Raw genomic sequence first — 22,590 nt, forward strand, 5'->3', positions numbered from 1 at the left:
TAATAATCTCATCTGTTTCTTTTTTAAAGTTGAGGTTATAATTATTGAAATAAAAATATTGCTCCCAACATACACTTTCGGATCTGAATTCGTAAACGATAAAATAATTAACATACGAAGCAGAAACTCCTTATGAAGAACATAAGAGTGGCTATCATAGTAGCATTTACTGAAGAGTTTTCTTAACAGTTTAAAAAAGAAGTTAGAGATTCAAAACATATCAAAATAAATAATTTTTATCCAAAATAATATCATTTGCAGTTTTTTTTTTGTAAAAATAAAGCATCTTGCAGTAAGTAAAGCAGTTTTGCCAAGTTGCCATAAAAATAAATAAATAAATGAATGAATAAACTAATCCTTTTGGAAAAAATATTAACTAAAAAAAAGGCTTTTACATTGAAGTATTTTCTCCCAAAAACATTTCTTTCGGGAAAAAATCACGCCGAGTTTCTTATTACTCTCCATTATCAAATAAATAAATAAATAAATAAATAAATAAATAAAAATAAATTAAGAAAAAAAAAAAACTTTACGACCGGGAAAAAAAATATACACAATTAATCAAGTTACTTCAGCTTTGAAAAACTTTATTTTGATTCAATCAATCGGTATATCTAACTACTGTTAATGTTAAGTCTACTAGAAATAATATTCCAATTTTTATCAAATATTTCCCCCCTATTTCATATATTTCTCAAAAACTAAGAAAATATTCAAATTCTGCGCAATTTCTTCGTACCAAATATGTTTTAAAGACGTTGGTTTCGAAAATAATGACGTTTAAAACTTTCTTGCAGGTATTTTTTTTATAATTTTTTTAATTGCTGAAAAATATGGTTAAATATAGTCGAATAGCATTTGCAAAAATGTAGTTGTTCTTTGAAAAGAGCTTTTTCCTACAAAGTTTGTTTGAAGACAATTCACTTTACAGTTTGGAATCTGCAATTGTGTTTAAACGTGTGTCCGTAGATGGTAATGTTGCTTGTTTTTTGACCTGTGCAAAATTGAACGAAAAATTATTCAATTAAAAAAATGAAGTATTTGAATGACGAGATCCTCAAGATTTATGGAGGGGGAAAAAAGAAAAACATTTCCAATAGAACTATTTCCTTAAAAGTTATTGGGAGAAGGGGAGGGGGGAGGGGAATTAAATAGACCAACAGACGGACACATTTTTCCCCCATCTCAAAACCCACCTCGTCAAATTTCAATTTTTCAATATTTATTTAACTATTTAACTTATTTTTGATTTTTTTTCTTTTGCGATATTTTTGCGACGCATTGGCATTCCTTCGTGCTTTTGTTTTCTTTCCTCTTACGAAAAAGTATGTTAAAAAGGAGTAATAGGCTACTTTTTATTAGATAGAGAGGGGGGGGGGGGTGCGGAAACATTGCCTATTTTGTTGTATCTTTTTTAAACTAAAGTTTTTTTTTTTTATCACAGGACTCGTATTGTCTTATTATTAGAACCAAATATTATTTGTGGCATTACCGTAAATCCAAAACTGGCTTTCATCTTTCTATGTATTGGAAGCAGGAACAGGACAATTCCAAATGTAACAATTAACTACACTGTAGAATTATAATTTGTTAAAATGACATTGAAATTGGCTTCATAGAGATGAAAGCATAATATTGATTACGAAAACACAATCTTCAAAAAAGGAAGTTTTAAAACGTTTTTCATTGGGATTCCTGAAAGTTTTGAAAAAGTGGAGTTATTTCCTTCCTACATAGAGGTCTTCAATTTCTTCTGACATTTTACACAGAAGCCATAATGGCCTAGATTCTCTGCTGTGTTTAACAAAAGCAAGTCACTATTTCGTGTCATGTTTTTTTTCCATCTACGATTACAAAAAAAAAAAAAAAAAATCTGGTTTACTTTTTTTTTCGGAATTAGGGTTATGTTTAATCTTTTCTAAAGTCATGTTTTTTTTAAAAAAAATTAGGATGTAGAGAAAACAGCAAAAAATGAGTTTCATTGGCATTTTACGTGTTCCTACAACTCTCATTAGTGTAATTGTCCAATCAAAATTAACATTTTTTCTTACTTGACCCATAAATATCATCTTGGAATACTTGGTAGAGCAGCACCATTAGATTTTAAACAATGACATTGCTGTTACGGTTGAATTCACCAACTTCAAATGTTTATATGAAATTAAGTATGATTTGGCTTATGGGTTTGTATGTCGAAAATTATCAAGTTTAATAGACGAAGGTCAATGCATTTTTCCACGACATAGTCACGGATGATATTTAAATGAAGATTATAACTTAAAGGAAAATAAAGAACGCCGACTTAATAAGCTTAGTATTAAGAAGATAAATATTTATAAAACTGGTACTCTTTCTTTTCCTTAATGAGCATCAATCACGAACGGGTTTGCAAATTTTTGTGTTGGGTAGCTGAAATTTTGAACTTTGTTGACAACTGATTATTGAATTATTAAATGATACTTCGGATCATTTAATATTTGAAGTTAGAAAATTATTTAAGAACACCAACTTTTATGTATGAATAACAGGAATTATCGTAAAAGATGTAAAACTATAAGTTCAGGTACTACTTTAAATTAAGTTTAGTTTACCTAATTAGATACGTATGAAATATCATTTAACCAATTAGTTAAGCTATTTGTAAAATACAATGGATCTGAAAGACATTTTTAAATATTTTTTTCTGATATCTTGTCATTTATGCACATTAATTTGTCTATCAATTATTCGCTTACATTCGTCTAAATTTTATTCACTGTTACAAATATTGTTGTCAATATCAAATATTGTTGTCAAAAAAAAAAAAAAAAAAAAAAAAAAAGTATAAGCCTCCTCAAAATACCGTGAAAATAACCAAACGTTATGTGGTGTTTAATAAATTAATGCTTTGGAATAAACGTATACCTTTTACTCTTAATACCCAACGTATTCCTTTTCTGTACTGCCTGATTATAAATTCCAATTGAAAAATCCTGCCTTATTTGGTCACAATTTACAATACAAGTTGAAAACAGATAACAACACGAAAAAAGAGACGAATTAGAATGTTTGCATGAAATGTAAACATAATGTTTCTTACTGGTTCTCAGCACAGACTATTATTTTAGATTACTAGTAATTATTTAATTCAACGTCATTTTTCTAAGTATAGAAATTTAAGAATGTAATTTTGTTTTAAAGAAAAGAAAAATTCGATTGTAAAATTCCGCAGAAGTGAAAAAAAAAAAAAAAGAAACATGCTTGATTATATTTCAAGACACTGCTCTTTTTATTTTATACCAGCTGCGTTGCCTGGCTTTGCACGGTCTACCTCTAAAATAAAAGGTTTGTCAAATGGCTCATGTTCAACAATCAGGCTTCAAAATTAGAGAAAAAAAAATACTGTAAAATTTCTCGTCAAAATAATCATTCTTCAGGAACGAAAACTGCCAATCAAAAATTCCCGAATAAATTAAATGCAACCTTCCATAAATACAACAAAAATCCTTGATTACCTTCTGCTAGCCAAAAAAAGATAAATCGCCAAATGATAATCAAAAGGGGATATTTTCACCTTTAAAACAAAAACACAATTTTATTTAGTCACGGTTGAGAAAATAAAGTGGTAACCTTTTAAATGGTTTTCACGCTGATTTAAAATGACATCGCGCAAACGATAATTTTTCGACATGAAATTCTATTCTATTAGGCCTAAGAATGGTTTAAAAATTTTTCTCGGTGGTTTTATAGCCTTGTTTTTTTTTTTTATTCGAAAGAACTAATTCAATTTCAGAGGTGTTTCTCACGGGTTTTCGAATGGAGCTAAATTTAAAATGATCGGATAACTATTTTGGGTAGAAAGTCACTTAATGCCATTTTCGTTTCCTAAAATTAAAATTCGAGCGGTTCGGTTCTTCTTTGGCGTTCGATAACCCCCCACGTTCCTTCTCGGGAGCCCAAGTATCACCCTGCCAAATTCGGTTCGATCCGACGTAAACTGTGGATTTGTATAGGGAACATACACACATACACACATATATAATACACATATATTCTTTGTTTACATATATAGATTCGTATATGTAATAATGCAGTTCAACATCACTTTTTTTAATATTAAAATTGAAGAATAGGATTTTATGTTTAAAAAAATAAAAGTTTTATCTTAAAATCCCGAAGAAGGGGGATAAATAGTTAAAAGACACTGCTAATTTTAAAAAAAAGTACCTTTTATGTTAAAATGCAAAGAATTTAACGATCTCAAAAGTAATAAAACGCTCACATTTATTACGTAGATTCTAATTTAGAAAATATTTTCACAAATCCTCGCATTTGTAAATCGACTAATGACGCACATAATTTGGTTTATTGCAGCTTTAGGTTTTCAACAGCCTATTAGCAATATCTAATTTGTCTGCTTCAAAGTAAAAACGAACATTTCTTCTTTCAGTTTCATTGCTAAGTGAAGGAAAAACAGAATCACTCATCCCTGCAGAGGAAGACCAGGTAAGCTAAACCTTCCTTATTTTTCTTCACACTTGGGTGATAAATATAGGTGAAATGAAGGGAAGGATCAGGAAGAAATTTTATGATGCTAAGCATGTCGTGTTAATCATATTTTCTTGAATACGAAAGATATCACGAACGGAAATAAAACTGATAAAAAAAATTTTTACGAAACATTTCAAGCGCTGGAATATTGTTCTTTAGCTTGAAAATGGCCTCAAAGTTCAAAATGTTTTCCAGAATAATATTTTTACTATGTTTGGGCGGCACTGGCAAATGTATATTGTAAACATTAAAAATCATGTAGACGTTTTATAAAATGTTGAATTTTCGTGTTTTTGAGCGATTATGGCCGAATTTGTGTAACGTATAGTTTGGGCAGACATTATTTTAAACTTGATTTATTCTGCTCTTTCTGAGAATTTTGAAGTTATAAAAGGAGCAATCAACAAAGAATGTACAGCACATTAGATTAACGCGTATGCAAAGTAGAAAAAAAAATCTTTTTTAAGAATAAGACAAACATATCAAGCATAAAGTACTATAAGTATTATTAGAAATTTGGTGCTAAAAAAATCAAATGGCTTTTGATTAAAAGTAATTATGTCACGCAATTAAATTTTCAGTCACAAATAATATTTTTCATGGTTATAGTTTTAGTTGTTTGCAACAACGTACTTTCTGTTAACACTGAGACAAAACTAAGTACAAGAACTATTGTTAAACTTCAAATAATTGTTAGTTTATCTTAAACGAAGCATTTATGTATTCTGTATAAATGATTTGTTTACTTTCCCAAATGTTATTTATTTTTTATTTTTTACTTCGGTTAACATCAGCAAATGAAGGTCGTTTACTTTTATTATCATAAAGTTGAGTACCTCTTTAAATAATCAATGTTTCTAAAAATGTTAAAAAAAGGAGTGATTTTGGATTTTTGTTTAGGAAATCAAAAGAGAACATTTCCTCAAAGCTATTACAAAACAAAATTTTTAAATTTTGGCATCCTACATCGTCTTTAAAGGAAAGAAAATAAATAAATTATATAGGAACCATAAGTCTTAGTATGCGAGCATACACACACATCGTCAGATACATTTGTAGAGTACTTGGATTTTTAAAAACATTTATCAATACATTTCTATCAGTAACATCAATTTGAGATCCTTAGTGCAAACTTTGGTTTACGAGAAAGTTGATATTAATCAAAATTGTGTGCATTAATTTCACCCACTAAGTTGCAATATATTTATACTAGTTAATTTATGTTCTTAAACTGATAAATTATACATGAACTTTTACTAAAAATCGTACTTTCTCAAATGGTATTTCTTACTGATGTTGCATTTTGATCATTTTTTTCAGGCAGCTTCTGCCAGTGAAAACAGTCTCCAACTAGGACTGCCACTTTACCAGTTGACATCAACTCCAATTCAGTCTCAAACTGTCCAGTCGTCAGATAGAAGAATGAGCTTAGAAGATTTTTTCCTCAACGGTAATAGCCAGCAACAAGCTGGGCAGCAGGCTGCACAGCAACAAGCTCCAGTGGCGCAATTTCAAGTTAATCAACCAGATCCCAATTCCATCCTTTTCTCTAGAGACACCCAGTTCCCTAGTTCTAGTGGAGGAATCATATCTCGCATGTTAATGCTAAGAAGAATGCTCCGTCTTCGAAGGATGGTCAGACGATTGACACTAATACCCAGGGTTTTAGGCCTTGGCCTTGGCCCATTACGAAGGGTAAGTTTCATAGGTTTTTTTTTTGGTATTTAAGTAAAAAGTATTAAAAACCAATCACAGGTTACATAAATGGTTTAAAATGCGTTCTAGACACAGCTGTGCGAATGCAAGAATACGCAGATGAATTATTGAATTTCTTTATATTGTAAACCGTATTTTTGATTTTTACAAATATAGCAATTAACTGTACAGTAACAATGTATCGTTTTTGCTACATAAATGAAACCATTGCGATACTACACGCATTAATCTAGGCGAGTTGTGTGTATACTTTTAGTAGTATCTGTGTTGCATTTCAAAAACATGACTAAAATATGAGTAAAAATGATAAAAGATGACTTAATTTATACAGAAAACTTTACATGAAGCGTAATGCTAGCGATTTTTTAAAGACATTGATGCAGAACATATGTAACAAGTTACAATGTTTTAAGTTTTGAAATATTGCACCATTAACTAAATCTTATAAATTTTATGGATATTGACAGTACTTCCAGCTGTAGGTTGAAAACAAGTTTTATATAATTATCGTTGATTATAAGTACTGTGCAGTTAAACAAACGAAATAAACAGAAACCTTGTACAATCTTGTCTTTTCTTTGCTCCTCTCCTCGAGTGTCGTTATTGCATTTAGACTCTGAGATTTCATGACTATTTAATATAATCCTTTGCATATTGAAGTAAAACCCCTTACACTGAAGTACAAGGATCAGCACAGGGGGGTAACAAGACGAAGAAAGGGGTCAACAATCCAGAAGTGGTGATTTTAAGCTGCTTTGCCAATCTGAGTATGGTGATATACATATACACAGGTGTGTGTACAGAAATTTCGGGGCCCGTCACGAATGACTTTTACAGGCGCCCTCCATATTGTTTACCCTTACGTCCTAGATAGATATTATCCCTCTTTTTGAAAATCTCGTGCCCTCTTTAGGCTTGCGCCCGGGCCGACAGGTGTCAATATATTCATGTAAGGACGCTTGCATTTCCCCAGGGGACAAGTCTGAGCCGTTACGAACCATCAAGGAAAATTTCTGGCCATGCTGGTGGTTCAGCGACCATCAAACGGTTTAAGACAAAATTACTTCAAGAACTGATTAAAGACATTAAAGCTTCTTTTGGATATTGGGACTCAAGTTGCTGTTTTAATTTTTGACAGCTTTTACGTTACATTTTCTATTTAGACCAGCGACAGAACTTGCGAAGACGGTCATCTGATCTTTATCTGTTGTCCTCATTATCTTTTATTTACCGCATTGACAAGTAATTATGAAATACATCTTGCTTTAACAATTGAGTGGCAGTGGCTCCGCAGTAAAACTCCAAATTACAAATTTTTTCTCTTTTTTCCGACTTTTTTTTAAAAATCAAATCAATTGAGTCCTTTTCTTTTAATTTTAATGAACTACATTAGATGGCCGTACAGCAAAGGTATCTTTGAACGTTGGCTCAGTTTCTTGTTCAAATATTCGAATTCTCAATTTCTTGTTGAACTCAAAAGTAGGATTTTTTGAACATTTAAGATTTTTTACTTATCTCAAAAACAGTCAACCATTTTTCTTTATTTTCCCTGAGGTATTCACTCATATTGTTCTGGAAGATTCAAACACCTTTTTGCATGCATAAACTTTTTTCTCCTGCCATAGATGGGTGGTATGAATAATTGGAGACATTCTGTGAAGAAAGTTAAAAAAAAAAAGAGAGAAACCGTCAAATCTATGTCTAGGTGATTAAGTAAACCCACTCAGTGTTTTTTGCGTTTGATTTTTAAAAATTTAACTGCTAGTCCTTTTAAGAATTAACAATGTTCATTAAGAACTTAAGTTAATAATAATGCAGTGAGTTTTAGTTTGCATTTAGTTTCAGTTTTAAGTTTCAGATACGAGCTGTGGCAATGAATAATCATCAATGATATGAAACTGCACAGTACTGCTGAAAGAGATTTTATGCTTTTAACTATTTAACAGTTATGCAAGTAGTGATCGTTTAAGCTCCTTACCAGCATTCCACAATATTAAATTTGTGATATTAATTCAGTTATGGATCTTCATAGTATCCAAACATTTCTCTCGCACTAAACACATTTTACCTTAAAGAGAGGCTCTGGCATTAAAAGGAGAGCAATTCATTAAAAAGTAGTCAGATTTACTTATTAAATGTGATAGGTATCATATGGCAATAAATTTCGACTAATATTAAAAGATTAAAGAGAAAAAATGAGCGATGTTCCATCATTGCTGGCTTGTGACATGTTGCGCGAAACATATGAAAAACAAAATTAGAGAATGGAGGGATATGACACGAATGTAAAACCAAACGATGAGCAAAAACATGAAGAAATAAAGGTAGCAGTTTTAGAATATTTTCGAAGGACACTTAATCGTGGCAGTTGTCATTATTTAAACCCAGAAGCACTTGAAAAGTTTTCTTTTCTGATTTATTTTAAGTGCCCGAATATTTGTTTTTTTTTTTTTTTTTTTTTTTTTTTGTTTCTTGACCTTTTCCTCATTTCATGGGACAAAAAATGCTGTATGAGTACTTGGAGAGCATCTGTCGTTTCTTCAGAATTGAGACGCAAAATTTCTTCTAATGTTATAAGTTTTAGAGTGACCTGTGGTAATTCCTGATCACGAAATTTATGTAGTAAAAATTATTACCTAATTTTTATTCAGAAAAATAATGAAATATTAACTTTTGCCTAGAATTCTAGATGTCTTTACTTCAGTATGACTACATTTTCAAAACTATATTATTCTGTTCAAATTGTAAAATTAAGGATTTTTTAAACTGCTTACTAATCAAACGTACACATACTTACAAAGATATTCCTACCTCATTTCAAATTCAGTTATTGGTGTTAATGATTTTATATTTATCTAAAAAGAATGTCAGCTTAACCCCGGGGCATCCTATTTTGATTAGGAAGGAGTTATCTTTAAGAGGCATCAGGCCGTTTTCTTCTGCAGATCTTTCAAACGTGATATTTTTTGTAGTTCAAAAGCTCCAAACGTATTTGAGGGGAGGGAAATCAGACAGACATATTAATTGTCTCATATTTTCCCTGTTCAAAAGGTTACCTAAAATTACTTTTTGACTTTATTTTAAAATAATGTATTGAGTTTTGATTTTTTGTTCCATCATAACCTAAAACTTAGCCGAATTTGTAATTTTATTCACCATGACTATCTTACAACTGTTTTGAAGCATGTAAAGGTTTTTACGCTTTCACATTTACAATAAATGTAGTTAAAGATCTTTCACCGTGTCAGTAAAAATTTACAAGCTAACATTAATGTTTGGAACAAAATATTTGCAATTAAGTTTTTACATTATGTGTTTTTGTACCTTTTAAAAATCTAATATTATGTACTCACTTAAATACAGATGCCTTTACTTGGATAGGCTCAAGTTGATCCCGTGCAGTCTGCGCAACAACCGTTGTCAATATTCAACAACAGAGTGGGACAATCCTATCCAGAACCATACAATCCTCGAGATTACGTATTTGGAGACAAAGCTTTCAGCTACAACAATACCTCTTCAAAGCAAGCAAGTGATTCAAGTTCGGATCAGCAGCAACAGCAGACACGAGATTTTCCTTTGGAAGCAGAACCTTATTATGACAGTGTTAATGATTTGCCTTATAACCTTTATGACGATTCTAATCAGAAATCAGCAGATAGTTTCGAATCGGATGAGTTAAGAGATCAGCAATTACAACAACAGAACTATAATTCAATTAGACCTTTAGTAGATAGTAATCGTCAGATTTTGCCACAAGATTATGATAATTCGGATCAGAGCAACAACCAACTTCAAACTTTGCAGCTTTTGCAATTGCTGCAAGACTACCAAAGACTTCAAGATCAAAATCAAGCTTTGAATGCTCAGAAAAATCAAAATGACTATGATTTACGAGCTCAAAACCAGCTGCAAAATAATAATAATCAGCTATTATCGCAGCATCGTCAAAACAATCAAGATCAGTACAATCAACAACAAAGCTTCTTGGAGGAAGAAAAGCTATATGAACAACTTGAAAAACTGCGGGAGCAACAGCAACTAATTCTGCAAGAACAACAGTTGAGACAACAGCTGCAGCAACTAATACTGGCACAACAAGCTCACAATTCTCAAGACCTGAAAACTCAACACATAAACTCTGCTTCTTATGAGCATGGTCACAGTAAAAACCATAACTATAATGACTTTCAGAGCAATCACCAACCTCAAGAGCCAAAGTTCAAAGTAGAAGCTGAAAACACTCCTGGAGACAGGACTGAAAATACTGGATTTGTGCGTGGAGGATCACCTGGTTTTTCCCCAAATCCTGGAGCAACTTCCATCGGTGGTGGTGTAGGAGTTAATGTAGGAATAAAACCTCCAGCAGTTGATGTTCAAGTTACAAAGCCAGTAGGACCTATTGCACCGATCCCAAACCCCTTCCCTCATAAACCTGTTCCCCCTATTGTTGAAGAACCATTAGTTCCTATAGGGATTTTACCTAAACCGATATTAAATCTTAAAGGTAGGATGTTTTTTGGAGCAGAATTAGGTAAAGGTATCGGAGTCAAGGCAGGTCGATAAGTGTTATTTCCCTGTGAAAAATTAATTTATTTTAGCATTTCAAAACTGTTTCAAAGAAAGCAATGAAAATAAGCTGGATAAATGCAACTAAACAATTTTATGCAATATCGCTTTAAGACAGTACTTGCTCAAATTATTCTGCCTTAGCGCTGGCTTAAAGGTAGTAACTTACTGCTTATTAACTGCAACACTGTATAATATCCGTAAAGTGCAGCTTTTAATTACATTAAATATGTTTTTTTCTGTAAATAATGTGAGCTGATATTGTTTTTTTTTCTATGTTTCAACGCACTTAATGAGTGGATATAACTTCAAACTATGCTGTGAAATATTTTGAAATGTTTCATATTAAACATTACTTAAAGTTTGCTACATTTACGCTATGGGAAGTTTAAGAAAGTAATGTTGAATTTTTTAATCATTTATTAATGAATTTCACTGGTAAGTTACTTAAGCAGTAAATAATATCCTAGCTTAATCTAGCTGCCAAACTTAACCTGCCACCACTTCGTAAATATGGGACTGAAAAGATAGTTCCTTTTTCGCATTATTTTGTTTATATAGTTTGCATTACATTAACAGTATTTTACTAGTGCATAGAACATCAGCACTAAAAAAAATATAGTAGATACGTGTCGTATTTTCTTTTCATTATAATGCTAAGGGATTCCTCATTATATTATTTTAAGTAAAACGTTTGAAAGAGAGAGAGAGTGAAAAAACACCTTGTGAATTAAAACAGCGAATCAAATGCTTAAATGTAAAATTTCTCCGAAAGATTATATTCAAATGATAGGGAAGTATAAAATTCAAATTACGGCACAAACATAACAAAAAGACGCGCTAAAAACATATTATATGGAAATTTAAGACGATGTTTTTTCCATTAAATTGGATTTTCGTCATCATCGCAAACGGAGAACACTATTTCTGAAACAAATTACCATTTTCTTTTTTACATAGATGTAAGATAGCTGTATGTAAAAACTCAAAGTCTAACTCATAATGTTTTACAAATTTTCCTAAATAATTTTACACAATAACTACATTTTAAGTATTTTCTTTAGGTTTATGTTCCGGTGATCAATTTTTATCTTTTAAATTTTAAGCTCAACTATTTGAATTTTAACGAAATATAGATAAAAGTAAGAAATTTTAAATGGTACTAAATTCCTAATAACATAAACATTTATAATTGACAGTTTTGCGCTAAAGAGCATTTGAAAAGTTTCTAAATATTGTGAGAGTTGGTGAAAAATTGCACTAAAATTGTCTAATTTGTCGTAGCTGTATCGACAATTTTCAGTCACGCATAAAAGAAAATTCAAAATTTTCTGTTTTAGAGAGAAGAACTGGTAAGGAGCTAAGCTTTATCGTTTTAATTAGAAGTGAATAAATATCCATACTATTTTTATATTAAAGACTTTTCAGTCACATTAGAGTACAAATTAGTAAAAGGCAAAATTGTGCAAAGATTATTTAGCTGCCAAAGGCCGATAGTAACAATTAAACTACTTGTCCATTTTTTTTTGAACAGTGGCTGTTTTTTAAAACTTAAAGTATTGGCTGAAAGTACTAAACAATATTTTGGTGAAAAAAACTGTTCAACTTAATAACCCTTAATACATTAATTGATATAAGTAATACTTTTTAAATCAATTAGTTTATCAAAACTTTCTTACAAAAAAAATCTTTTGACAATTACTCGATGCTTTTTACATACTTTATAAGTCATAAATTTTTTGAGGAGGCGAGGGGGGTGAGGGATAATTTATTTTAACAGTTTTTTTTTTCATTTAGTCCCATTGTGACCAGTGGCAAACTCTAATTTTGTCGTTTAGAAATATGCCCATTGTGAGAATTGACACTGAAGCATATCAATTAGAGAGCTTTTCAGTTATAAATACATAGTAAAATCTATTTAATGAGATTTGGCGACTTGATAACTTTCTGATGTTTCGAAAACAGTCAAATATCGTTTCCGTCGCCACTATTCTATAATAAACAGAGATATTTTTTACTCCCCAATAAGCGTGTTTATCGTACTAAAAAATTGAAATACGCCTCAAAAGTTTATTCAAGAGTATTTTTTTACTTTGTATTTTAAATAAAAAAAATCATAGAAAACAAATCATTCGCTGTCACATACTGGTTCTTGATACATATTATTGTTGCTATTTTACTTTGCTGATGCAAATATTCAACTTTTACAACTTTCACTTGCAATTTGTTTCCTTTTAAAAAGTCATTGAAATTCAATCATCAAAGAGCTTCATGGAGATGTATATATGTGCATGTATTCAATCCTCATAAAATGAATGTGTGTAAAGAAAATTATAATTTGTAAATAAAGTGAAAAAAAATCTTGATTTTTCTCTTTTCTTTTATTGACTTTTACACATGCAAGCAAAATATTTTGAAGTAAATCCTTATATGACGTAATATTTCATTAGAAATTGTCAAATTTAAAACCAATATTTTTGAGAGGAAAAAAAACATTATAATGTTTTTACAATTTAATTAATCGCAAGTGTAGGAACATTTGAATAGTTTATTTCGAAAAGGTAGTAACTTTATTTTTCATCTTCTATTTCTCTTCTGAAAAGAGAACAACTCTTAGTTTTAGCTTATTATTTTTCTAAGGCATAACTAATGAAAAAATGCTTTACTTTAAATGTAATATTTGTACTATTACCTATCAATTCAAAAATATAGGATCAGATCGGCAACGTTTTCCAAATTTTCAAAAGTCAGTTTTTTTCTTTTTAGGAGTTGTTTCCTTCTCAAAATAAACCATTAACTTGAAATTAATGTTGAGTTCTCGAGATAAAATATTTAAAAACGCAGTGAAAGTTTGAAAACTCATTTTCTTCTTAACATTAGTATTTTTTTCACGTGAATTTTTATTTAGTTCTTTTTAAAATTAGCTATCCTTTTAAAGCAAAGATGCTGCCTAGTTCAGTTTACTGCATGACGAAAAAGGTATTCTAGGAGTAATTTAATAATAACAACAATAAAAATAATAAAATAAACACCCATCATCCATCCTTAATTTGAATTTAATTGGGTTTCTTGTTCTTACAAATGGAATAGAATGGAAATGCCCAAGAAATTTGCACCTGCCATATTGGTAATTTCCTTAAGTAAGTAATACGAGGCATATCCATAAAAAGAAATGGTGATTAGGATGCGGTAGTAAATATAAAGATTTTATGGCCGATATATGCCAGTACACTTAACTTACCGGTTATTTACAGTGAATAGCGTTATGTAATTTTACTGATCAATCTTAAATGATGAGAGTTTGATCTTGATATAGATGAAGATTTTTTGTTTAAGTTCATCTATATAGGTGTTTTTCCTTGTCGAAATGTAATTTTACACAAAAAGCTCTTTTTTTTTAAATGTAAAGTCTAATTGAGTTAAGTCCTGCAAAAAATAAATAAAATTAAACTGCAGACGATTTGTAATCTATGACGACGAAAATTTCGCTCTTTAAATAATATTATTAAAAACAACCGTAGTCCTTGTAATCTAAAAAATCAGAGCAACATCAATTTTTGTCAAGTGAGAATAATAAACAATTCAGGTTTGCTCAACAACACTAATAAAAATCATATTAATAATTAAAAAACAATACAGAAACCACGCTGAAAAATTGATTTTCAGACCTATTTTTACTTTTCTTCCATTGAGATACGCTAATGCAATGATACCAAATATCTTCAACAAATCTGCTTACATAAAGAAAAAAAAGCTTTTCATGAAAATATGTCGGATCCATTCTATCAACGAACACATAATGAATGAATTAAAAAAATGAACATTTAACTTAGTAAGTTTTAGAGTTGATTTCCCCTCTCCCCCCAAAAAGCTCAGAAACAATCTAAAATCTTCACACTATCCCGATTTTAGAGAGTAAGTTGAATCAATTTATTTGTACCGAATCAGCAATGAAATTGCTGACACGTGTTTCAGAGTCAAAAAAAGCCTACTCTATAGAAAACGGAAAATAAACTGACAAAAACGGTCGGAAAAAACCCCTCTAGCAGCTTTATGGTTGAGAGCCTTTAAATGTCTTCAATTGTGAGATTAAACAAATGCATCGCTCAATTAATTGGTTTAACGGATACTATTCGAGAGACATACTGTAGAATAGAAATCTAAAAAATAAGAAAATATGTGATGAAAAAAATGTAATTCTGCCTAAGGATGCTACGATTTAACACTAAATTTCTGTGGGAAATTCTGAAACAAAGTAAAATTTAAGTCTTAATTATTTGTCATGCTAGTTGGCGCCCAAGTGTCATGATAAAATTTGACACAAAATTAATTTCTGTTGAAACTTGGCGCAGGTAAAGGAGACAAACAATGAAGAAGGAAATATGATTCGGAACTTATGTGACGCATCAAGGAAGTCATTTCAAACTTCTTTTAAGGATAGGATAACATATGTACTCAATAAAGTTTAAAGAGAAAGAAAACCCAATTAATACATTCTCAACTGCCTTATGTTTCTATAAATCCAGGGCTTCTCATGATGGTCTAAGTAACGAGGCTGTGGGGTTATAAAAAAAAGTGTTTGCATAATTCGGAGGATATATATGGTATATATATATATATATATATATATATATATATATATATATATATATATATATATATATATATATATATATATATATATATATATATATATATATATATATATATATATATATATATATATATCCTCCGAATCACGGAGTGTTTTGACGGGAGTTTTGTCCATTATTGGAAGGTGTCCGCCATTAAGGAGGAGAACTTTGTGTGGGTTTTTCTTTTGGAGACAAACGCAATTAATTTGGTGTAAAGTTAAAAATATATTCTATTGACCCTGTACTAGTATATAGACTCCGTACTAATATATATAACTATTCGGAAGAGTTTATAAAAAGCATACTATTGCCTAGGAGACTTAATTGCGTAGTATTTACTACATTTCATTTAAAAAGTGTAACTTTACATTTTACCTTGCGTAAAATAACGATTAGGTAGGAAGCTAACTTACATAAGTAAAAGATTTCAGCAGATTTCGTCTTTCCTTTATCAACGAAAATTTGTTCTTCAATTTGAATACTGAAATTGTTGCATCTCTCTCAGAGTCTATTATGGCCCCCTCCCCCCAAAAAAACTTTTCTTTTCTGTATATGTTTGCAAAATCAAAAATCTTCCAGGCTTTAGCTTCTTTACAGGTACATCATACACTTCATATTCCAAAAGAGCAAATTTGTCAAATAATTCTTCGTTGACAAATAATTCTAGTTATTGGAGAAATAAAATTATCACCAAGCAACTGCATAAGGAAAAAACATTTCAAAACAGATTGGAGCGTTGAAATAAAGTAAAATGTGGGAATAGAAAGTTTTGTAAGGTTTTACAAAACAATTGCATAGATAAGATGCGAAAGATGCAAAATTATTTATAAAGGTAACCATTTTCTTCATGGTTAGCTAATGGAGAATTTTGTCAAAACAATAAAAAGAGAAACTGTTCAAAGACCTGTTATTTGGAGTGTCCTATAATCAGTGAAAATTAAATGGGAAGACTTCCCTTAAAGGACTGGGACTCACAAAAATGTCCGCTAATTAGAAGCGTGTGCTATTAACTGTACTCTCAAATTATTGTACAATGTACATACATGATCCCGAACTTAAAGGTAGGATTTGTTTGAAACAAACTTTGTTGGAAAAAGCTCTTGTCGAAGAGCATCTCAAAACAAACGTTGAATACAATTAAATTGAGTGTGACTTATTTTTTACTTGAAAAGGACTGAAAATGATACATTTTCCATATCATCAAATGTACTTTTTTAAGAAATAGGCTTTAAATGCTAATAAGATATGCTTGACATAATTTACAGCCTCAGCCAATTAAGAAAATATTGCTCTTATGCTGAAAATTGATCTTAGCATACGAGAAAGTAGGTACGTATAGTTTAGGGTTTCCAATCCCGCTCCGATTTCAGTCCCGCGGGATTTCGGGCTTGTAAGGAGCCAATCCCGCGGGATCCCGGGATGCCGCGGGATTGAATTTATTCTTCAAAAAAATTAGATTTTAATTTATAACGCGCTTGATAAAAACGCGCGATGTGGTTCCACTGCATTTGGTTTTATAGATATTTAATACTTGTGGACATTCAGCAAAAGATCCCCAATAAACATCATCACCTTTTAAAATAGGCTAACTACGTCGCCCGGCTTTGCACGGTCCACTTCGAAAATAAAAGTTATGTGAAGTGACGCGACGCGTGTTCAACACTCAGGCTTGAACCAAAAAAAAAAAAAAAAAATCAGTAAAATTTTGCAGCAGATTGCAGAAAAATAACCAAAAAATAAACATTTTAAATCCCCCGATTACAGGAAAAGCCTTTAAAATAAAAGCAAGAATTTCACTTGTTCATATTCGAGGGAAAAAAAATATCAGCAGATCTTTCGTCTCAATTATTTTCTCCACTCCCCCCCGCTATAAATTTTAATAAAAGCATCGTTGCAGTAAGTCCAGATAATGCACTGATCAATAATTTGAATGGAGGAAAATCTTCGAAAAATTGAGATTTGATGTCGAAACCTAAGTGTCATAAGTGTTATAGTTTTTAATTGATATCTCCGCTAATTATTATCAGAAGATTATGTTAAATAGCCAAACTTGAAGATGGGAAGATTACGAATCCATCGGTAACGGTTCGATACCGGTTCGGGAAAAGAAACTTGGACATACATAGGTACATGCATAGATACATAGGCTCAGTTTTTATTTATATAAGATTTTTCTTTTCCAATGGAGGTCATGTTTGGTTTTTGTTCAAGAACTGCAAATTTCGAACAAAACCATGTCCATTTGATATACGTACGTTGCTAAATCAATATAACTTACTTGCATTGAAAACACTCTATTTGCTTAATTAACGTTGGTCATTGTATCCGTGTATTTCATGCTGGTTGGTTTCATCAAGTCGTAGGCTCAGTAAAAGTCCAGTTGGATACCTTCGCTAATTTTACCTGTCATTTTAAGAAGACATTCTAAAACAGGAGCAGTTTAACGTATGCACTGTCATGCGAGTCATCCTGTGTGTGTTTCACTCATCTCAGAGTCGTGTCGTTGCCGAATATTGCAGATTGCTCAGATAATTTATCCAACATAATTTTCAAGGTACAACTCACATTTATTATTAGCTTAACGATGATAACGACATCGACAGGTACCTTCTACAGGTTAGAGAGCTTAAATAATATCAGGCTTTTTTCATTGCTGGGATTCAAATTTTAGCGATGGTTTTTGTAAACGTTTGTAATTTTTATGCATATTCACAATATCTGAACGAATTAAAACGAAACCTCAAATGAGAAAACCAATGCATTCTCAGAAAAATAAACTCTTATTTTTTTTGTGTTCTTAAATGGTAAATCCACCGTTCATCATATGCGACGTAAAGGTTTTCTTGCTCTTCTTGCAAATATACAAGGAGTGTGATTCAAACTTCAGATGATGTTTGTAAAAATATTCGTTTTATGTGGGGCAAATGTTGGAAAACGCTTGCATGCAAAATCATTGCGGGGTTAGAAATCCCGCGGGATTTTGCTCTCGATCCCGCGGGATTAATCCCGCTAAATATCATGCGGGATTCGGGATCGGGATTTCGGTGTTGGAAACCCTAGTGTAGTTCTAGACGGAACTTCTCGTTTGAATTGTACATAAGGAACTTACTCTTGCCAGTTCATCTAGGAAAAAACTTGTAAAATCTCAATAAAAAAAACTAATTTGAACTCAGAAATTTTGAACTCAAATTATGTTTTTCGCAATCACAAGTTGCGACAGGACCCTACTCATTAGGACCGTTTCCATGGACACTTTCGACCCCGGAAAAAACCTGCTTTTAACCGCATTCCGGTTGTTTGCGGGGTTTATGTGGAATCTTTCTACTCCTGCTAACTTCTGGAGTGAAAGCGGTGTTTCTACCCAGAATGCATTACGCGAAACAAGTTCGTCTACTGGCCGCTAAGGATGCTGGGTAAAAACCGCTTTCTCTGGTATAATGGGAGAACCTCTTTTTACATGGAAACGGGAATTTTTCAATCGGTTTTTTTGCAGCCAGAGCGGGGATTTACCGGATCGAAAAGTGCGTTATGAACGCGGCTATTGGTGTTATTGTTTCTAGAAACGGTTCCTGTTCCCCCAAGCCTGTACCTTCTCCTGGGTGGTTACGTGCGAGTGGGCGTGGTTGTGTTTTTAGGCGCGCGCGTGTGTACGTAGGCTTATGTGTGTAGGCATCGGGTATGTACCGTGTGTGTAGGCGTGTGCGTGTGTCGCTGTATGTGTGCGTAGTTGTGTGCTGTGTGTAGGAGTGTGCGTGTGCGGAATGTATGTGAGGAGCATGTGTGTGTGCATGTGTGTAGAAATATGTAATGTGTGTTGGACATAGATGGCACCGCACAATAGGAGCGGGTTTCGATGGACAGAGTTAGAGGAGCAGTGGCTAGTGGACGGTGATTCTGCAAAGGCCCCGAAAGGAACCAGAACGTCAAGGACGGTCAAATAAAAACAATAAGCAATCGCGTTTGCTAAAAAAAATGAATAAATAAATAAATGAAAATAAATAAGTAAATAAAAGTTAAATTAAGAAAAAACCGAGCTGTTTCTATATTGGGATGTGTTCATTCACTGTCCGGTCAACCTTTGATGCTCAAAAATCAAATTGACGATTACAATTAATAAACTAAGGTATATTAAGGCGGAAATATTTCGTTAACTGATGCTTTACAACAAATAATGAAATCATGTAGTGAGACAGATTGTTCCATTGAAACATGATTGTCTTTAGCATTGTCATAAAATGAAATGTGGGTTACTTCAACTCCAAGCAAATGAGGCACGCTTCCCATAATGCACCTAAAACCGAAAGTGAAATCCTCTTGGTTCAGTAGATATCACGCGATCTCTCGTGCAAAGAAAGATATTGCTTGCTTTCTCTAAATAGATTTTTCCTGTTTGTTAGGGGGATTTTTTTATCACCCGTATTTAATATTTCGTTCATAGATCTGTGAAGAAATGACTGAGAGTGAATATTCTAAAAGAAAACGATGCGTAATATCTGTTCCTTTCTTTGTTTTTCTCTTCCGGAAAAAAATATCACTGGGAAATATTATTCATATTTTTAAACTGGATTAAACATACATAACACTATTGCAGTTTATGAATGATAGTGAGAATGCTTTAAAAGACACAATAAAACTTTTTATTTTCGTGTGATCTTTTAGGCTTTAAATGGTGTAAGAGAGTTTAACTTCTATAAATAAATATTGGTGGCAGTATAATTATGTAAATATATTCTATTACGAATTTTCAATTGAAATTATGCATAAAAATAACTTTTTGCTTTAAAAGGGCTTGAAGGAAATAGAAATATAAGTTTTTATATTTAATAAAAATGAAAAAGGAAAAGATTACAAACTGTTCCTAAGATATTTCAGAGTTATAATGTTATCATTTATGATATTTATATGGGGCAAAGCAAGATATCCCATTTGAATTATTTGAGATCCCCAATTAAAAATATTTCTAATGCAAGTTAAAACTTAGCATATATATTTATATTATATCAGATTTTTGCACAATGTTATTTTATATTCTAAAATACATAACATAATCCTTTAATTTGAAATAAAACTATACATTTTTAACGACTATTATTTCATATTTTACTTTAGAGATCACGATTTTACATATAAACAATGGAATAAAAGGAAATATGTTTCGGAAATCACACATTATTAATTCAAGTTTAGTTTTCTTTAAGGCTAAAATTTCATTTTTTTCGATTAGACAGTTTAAAAACGTTAAGAAATTTTCTAATTATGAAAAATACCGCGCATGTTTATAAATATAATTGCTATTTCTTTTATTACTACCATGAAAACAATATAATCCTATGAAACATTTTACGCATCACATTAGCTTGCGCCTGCATAAGTTTTATCTTTGCCACAAGTAATTTCCTTTGGTAGGAAAACTTCAAAAAATAAGCTCTTTAAAGTTTTCCGACACATGCTGTAACAAACATTTCAGAAACACTCACTTAAAAATAAATTCGGAAATGCTGTCATCTACATGTCCTCTTTTTTATAATACGATTACTTTTAATACTAAGAATGTTAATACTAGATTAGATTCAAGAAGTCATTTTTAGCTTTATTATTCATTCCATTGAGCATTCAAGTACTGGAATGAAAGTTGAATTGGATTAGCATACATGCGCATTAAATTTACCGAATTCATTTATTATCTATCTAGTTTCAAGTGTGTATATTTCATTCAAAATAATCGTAAATTTTAATTGCAAATGAATTTAGCTAATGAAAAACAAAAAGTCAAGCACAGTAATAGAAAATAAGCTATTTACTTTAACATAAAATAAGGACTCTGTGCAAGTTTTCAGGAGAAAAACAACTACTTCCTAATTTCATTCATGATATATATCGATATTACAATTGAGTGTAGAAGATATCATATTAGTGGAAGGAAGTATTATATACGCTTAAATAACTGACTACGAATTATTTTGATATTTATCTAATACAATGAATTCCGAAATGTCAGAATTAAGCCTCTTAGCCTACTTTTCACAAAAATTAAAAGAATAGTAAAAGTTTGAAAATGAATCAATTCCACAGATACTTGGAATTCAATGTCTGAAATAAGGTTGGGATATGAAACAATTGTGTGGTCTGTCGGTTGGTCATTCTGTCTGTCCGTCTGTCTGCTTGTAGGTTCGACTGTTATACTGACGGTTTTTGAGGGAATAAACCGACTGGAACATTTTTTTTCTTTGCCGAAAGATCTTAGGCACAGGTTTTTCATGTTTAACATTTTTGTAAATACGTTTTTCATTTCAGCATAAAAATCATCATCTACGGTGAATTTTCAGTCGTGTAGATAAATCTTGGATACAACTGGCCGTTTCGCTTCTAACAATCTTCATTTGAAAAAAAACTTTTTTTTCTTCTTTCTAATGGGGCCGCGGTAGAGACAATGCCTTTTGCAAACCTAGTGTGATCCCACGGCATAGCCTCTTTCACGCACCATTACTATCGGTGGGATGCCATTGCCGCGAGAATTTTGACTCCCAGTTTCCTCCTACATGGAGACACTTGAGCTCTATTCGATGCGAAACTGCACTAGGAATTTAATTTTGCCAAGAGATATTCCGTGCCGAACGAGTACTTGGGGGATCTTTTACATGCCAGTGTCTTATCCACCCTTTCGGCTATTTGGAAAAAAAACTTTTGACGTAGATTATGCGCAAAAAATGTTCTTTTTGATTTTTATATTTTAGGATATTTTCTTGACATTAAAACACATTTTACATTTTCTTGGGCGAGATTAATTCAATTTTTTCTCTGCTAGATACATAAAAAACAAAGGAAAAATAAAGTAGCTCTAAACTATCGAGAACATTCCAGTACCTTTGAGTAAACTGTTATTTATTTTTTTTTCAAAACCGGAAACTTAAACAGTAAAGAAATTATTTTAAATTGATTCATTGAATACTAATAGCTGAACAGAATTTCATTTCTTTAAGAATTTAATTGCCAAAGCGTAATTACTTTACTTTCATTCTAACGTGTTTGAGTTTGGTAACGATTAAAAAACAATTTGCGTCAATTTAGGTGTTTTGTTCAGTGTAGCTTTACTATTTGCACTTAATATATAATGTGATTTTAGATAATTCCAGAAAACATA

General features: G+C 31.4%; 1 protein-coding gene across 1 annotated transcript; it reads left to right on the forward strand.

Annotated features, from left to right (window-relative positions):
- Nucleotides 1-2,110: 2,110 nt before the first annotated feature.
- Nucleotides 2,111-10,812, forward strand: LOC129222944 (transcription factor SPT20 homolog). Its single transcript, XM_054857505.1, has 4 exons — nucleotides 2,111-2,183; nucleotides 4,430-4,485; nucleotides 5,851-6,225; nucleotides 9,628-10,812. Exons 1-4 carry the CDS (start codon nucleotides 2,111-2,113, stop codon nucleotides 10,810-10,812), a joined length of 1,689 nt encoding a protein of 562 aa, XP_054713480.1.
- Nucleotides 10,813-22,590: the final 11,778 nt, after the last annotated feature.

The sequence above is a fragment of the Uloborus diversus genome, chromosome 5 (assembly GCF_026930045.1).
Source record: "Uloborus diversus isolate 005 chromosome 5, Udiv.v.3.1, whole genome shotgun sequence".
Classification (NCBI taxonomy): domain Eukaryota; kingdom Metazoa; phylum Arthropoda; class Arachnida; order Araneae; family Uloboridae; genus Uloborus; species Uloborus diversus.

Excerpts from the sequence above, each read along its gene's own strand:
- LOC129222944 (XM_054857505.1), top strand. The coding sequence starts at position 2,111 with ATGACATTGCTGTTACGGTTGAATTCACCAACTTCAAATGTTTATATG. Across the intron at positions 4,486-5,850 it reads TCCCTGCAGAGGAAGACCAG|GCAGCTTCTGCCAGTGAAAA; the intron begins GTAAGCTAAACC and ends CATTTTTTTCAG. Across the intron at positions 6,226-9,627 it reads GCCTTGGCCCATTACGAAGG|GCTCAAGTTGATCCCGTGCA; the intron begins GTAAGTTTCATA and ends TTACTTGGATAG.